This window comes from Lactuca sativa, chromosome 9 (genome assembly GCF_002870075.4).
Source record: "Lactuca sativa cultivar Salinas chromosome 9, Lsat_Salinas_v11, whole genome shotgun sequence".
Taxonomy (NCBI): domain Eukaryota; kingdom Viridiplantae; phylum Streptophyta; class Magnoliopsida; order Asterales; family Asteraceae; genus Lactuca; species Lactuca sativa.
The window spans coordinates 73404092-73407001 of NC_056631.2; the positions used below are offsets into that span (position 1 = coordinate 73404092).

Consider the following 2910-nt stretch of genomic DNA (forward strand, 5'->3'; position numbering starts at 1 on the left):
TGTGCTGGTGTATTTGTATGCTATTTATTTTATGGGATTTATTGTGGTATGTGATATGCGTGATTCAGAGTTAGCAGAGTTAGGACCTTTGGGTCCATAGAGTTAGGGCCAGAGGGTCCGCAGAGAGTTGGGACTGGAGGGTCCCACCGAGACACAATGACCAGAGGGTCAATAGAGTTATAGCCTTGAGTGGCTAATATGTGTTAGCAAGGTATTTTGGGGAACTCACTAAGCTTCGTGCTTATAGTGTTTTGTGTTACATGTTTCAGGTTTTCTCAAGATCACGGGACGGCACCGACTCGATTGTACACACCAGAAGAAGCGTTGGTTTTGAGGATCCTGGCCTATTAATTGGTTGAACAAAAGAGTCATGTTTTGTAATTAAACAAAAGGGAGAATTTTATGTAAAGTGTTAAAGAGATAAACGATTTTAAACGAAAATTTTGTTTTAAAAATTTCGGTGTTACAGCTAGTAATGATGTAATTAGTGGATTGGTTGCTAATGTGAATGAAGTGAACTTTTCTGGTTATTTTGTTTGTTCAATTTCTTAATGACATAAACGTTTAGCACGCACTAATGTTAAAAACATTGAGAAAATGAAAAATAAATGAATGTTAAAATATGAAAAAAGATTTTGAAAAATGTGAAACATCTGTGAAATCAAAGTTCACTAAGAAACCATTTCCATCAGTTAAGAGAACCACATCATTGCTTGAGTTGATACATTCTGATATATGTGAATTAAATGGAATCCTTACTCGAGGAGGAAAAAGGTTTTTCATCACATTTTGTGATGACTCCAGTCAATATTTACATGTTTATATGATGAAATCAAAAGACGAAGCTTTTGATGCATTTAAATTGTATAAGGCTGAAGTCGAAAATCAACTTGATTGACGCATCAAAATTCTTCGCTCGGACAGAGGGGAGAATACTTCAACCATGAGTTTTACACATTCTGCGAAGAGAATGGAATCAAACATGAGAGAACTTCACCATACACTCCCCAACATAATGGTTTGGCTGAAAGAAAGAACTAAACCCTTTGTGAGATGGTTAAATGTGTGTTGAACCAATCAGGTCAACCAAATAATCTGTAGGGGAAGCACTATTGACTGCTTGCTATGTTCGTAATGGGATCACTATTCGTGTGATTCCTACAAGCCCTTATGAGTTGTGGGAAGGTAGAAAGCCTAACCTAGACTATTTGAAAGTGTGGGGTGTGTTGCTTATTATCGGAATCTCAATCCTAAGTAAACCAAATTGGAAGCACGAGCTAATAAGAGTATATTTATTGGATATGCTCACAATAGCAAGGCTTACAGGTTATTAGATATTGAATCAGGTGTTGTTGTGGAATCCAAAGATGTGAAATTCTTTGAGGACAAGTTTTCTAAGGATGAAGAAAACTCCAGTCATACAACACCTACAAGTACTTCTCGAGAAATACCCCCACCTCCTCCTATTGTGGAGGAAACAAGGAGAAGTACTAGGGCTGGAATAAAGAAAATTTTTGGAGATGATTTCGATTCTTATTTGGTCGAAGGAACGCAAAAGAAAGTGACAAGAGAGGTCATCTTTTCCATTAACTTGGATGATGATCATAAGACCTTGACTGAATCCATGACATCTCGAGATACTCCTTTGTGGAAGGAAGCCATCAATGACGAAATGGATTCAATTATGGGTAATGGAACTTAGGATTTAGTTGATCTACCCAACGGGAGAAGACCCATAGGTTCCAAATGGATATTCGAGAGAAAATATCATTCAGATGGATCCATATCCGCCTATAAAGCAAGATTGGTTGCTAAGGGCTATAGGCAACGAGAAGGGATCGATTATTTTGATACCTATGCCCTAGTTTATGGGATTAGTTCTATTAGAACTCTCATAACAATATCAACTTTGAAATGATTTCACATTCATCAAATGGATGTGAAGACAGCCTTTCTGAATGGTTAACTCAAGGATGAGATTTATTTGGAGCAACCTAAAGGACTCGTGATACCTGGACAAGAAAACAAAGTGTGTAGACTTGTTAAATCCTTATATGGGTTCAAGCAAGCTCCCAAACAATGGCATGATAGATTTGACACCACTAAGATTGCTTTTGGTTTTAGCACAACAGTGCTGATAGGTGTATTTATTCAAAATATACATCTGATTACATAGTAGTTATATGTCTTTATGTTGATGATATATTGATCATTGACACTCACATAAAAGGTATTCTTGAGACAAAGAAATACCTATCATCGAAGTTTAAGATGAAAGATATTGGAGAAGTTGATACAATTCTTGGTATCAAGGTGAAAACGACATGTGGTCAGATTTCTCTGAGTCAATCTCATTACATAGAGAAAGTTCTGAAAAAGTTTCAGCATTTGAACATTAAGGAATTCATTACTCCTTTTGATTCAAGTGTGAAACTAAATGTGAATTCTGGTCGAGCAGTGGCTCAACTAGAATATGTTAGTGCAGTTGGAAGCATGGTGTATGTCACTCACTGCACTCGACCTGACATCGCATTCATTGTAAGAAAACTGAGTCAGTATATTGTTAATCCAGGGATGGAGCACTGGAAGGCAGTGGGTAGAGTACTATGATACCAGAAAAGGAGAAGCACTTTTGAGTTGACGTATTCGTCATCAAATGGAATACTTGAAGGTTATTCTGATGCAAGCTAGATTGATCATACTAGTGATTCAAAATCTACAAGTGGTTAGATTATACTCTAGTTGGTGGTGCTATTTCTTAGGGAGCAAGAAACAGACATGCATAGCTCATTCAACGATGGAAGCAGAGCTAATTGCCTTAGCAACAACGAGTAAAGAGGCAGAGAGGATTCGAGATTTACTTATGGATATCCGTCTGTGGAATATTCCAATGCTTTCAATACCCATGTA

General features: G+C 37.2%; 1 protein-coding gene across 1 annotated transcript; it reads left to right on the forward strand.

The window, feature by feature from the left end:
• Positions 1-370: 370 nt before the first annotated feature.
• LOC128128996 (uncharacterized) lies at positions 371-2610 on the forward strand. The gene is made up of 5 exons (XM_052767718.1): positions 371-377; positions 470-526; positions 633-774; positions 1315-1688; positions 2231-2610. Exons 1-5 carry the CDS (start codon positions 371-373, stop codon positions 2608-2610), a joined length of 960 nt encoding a protein of 319 aa, XP_052623678.1.
• Positions 2611-2910: the final 300 nt, after the last annotated feature.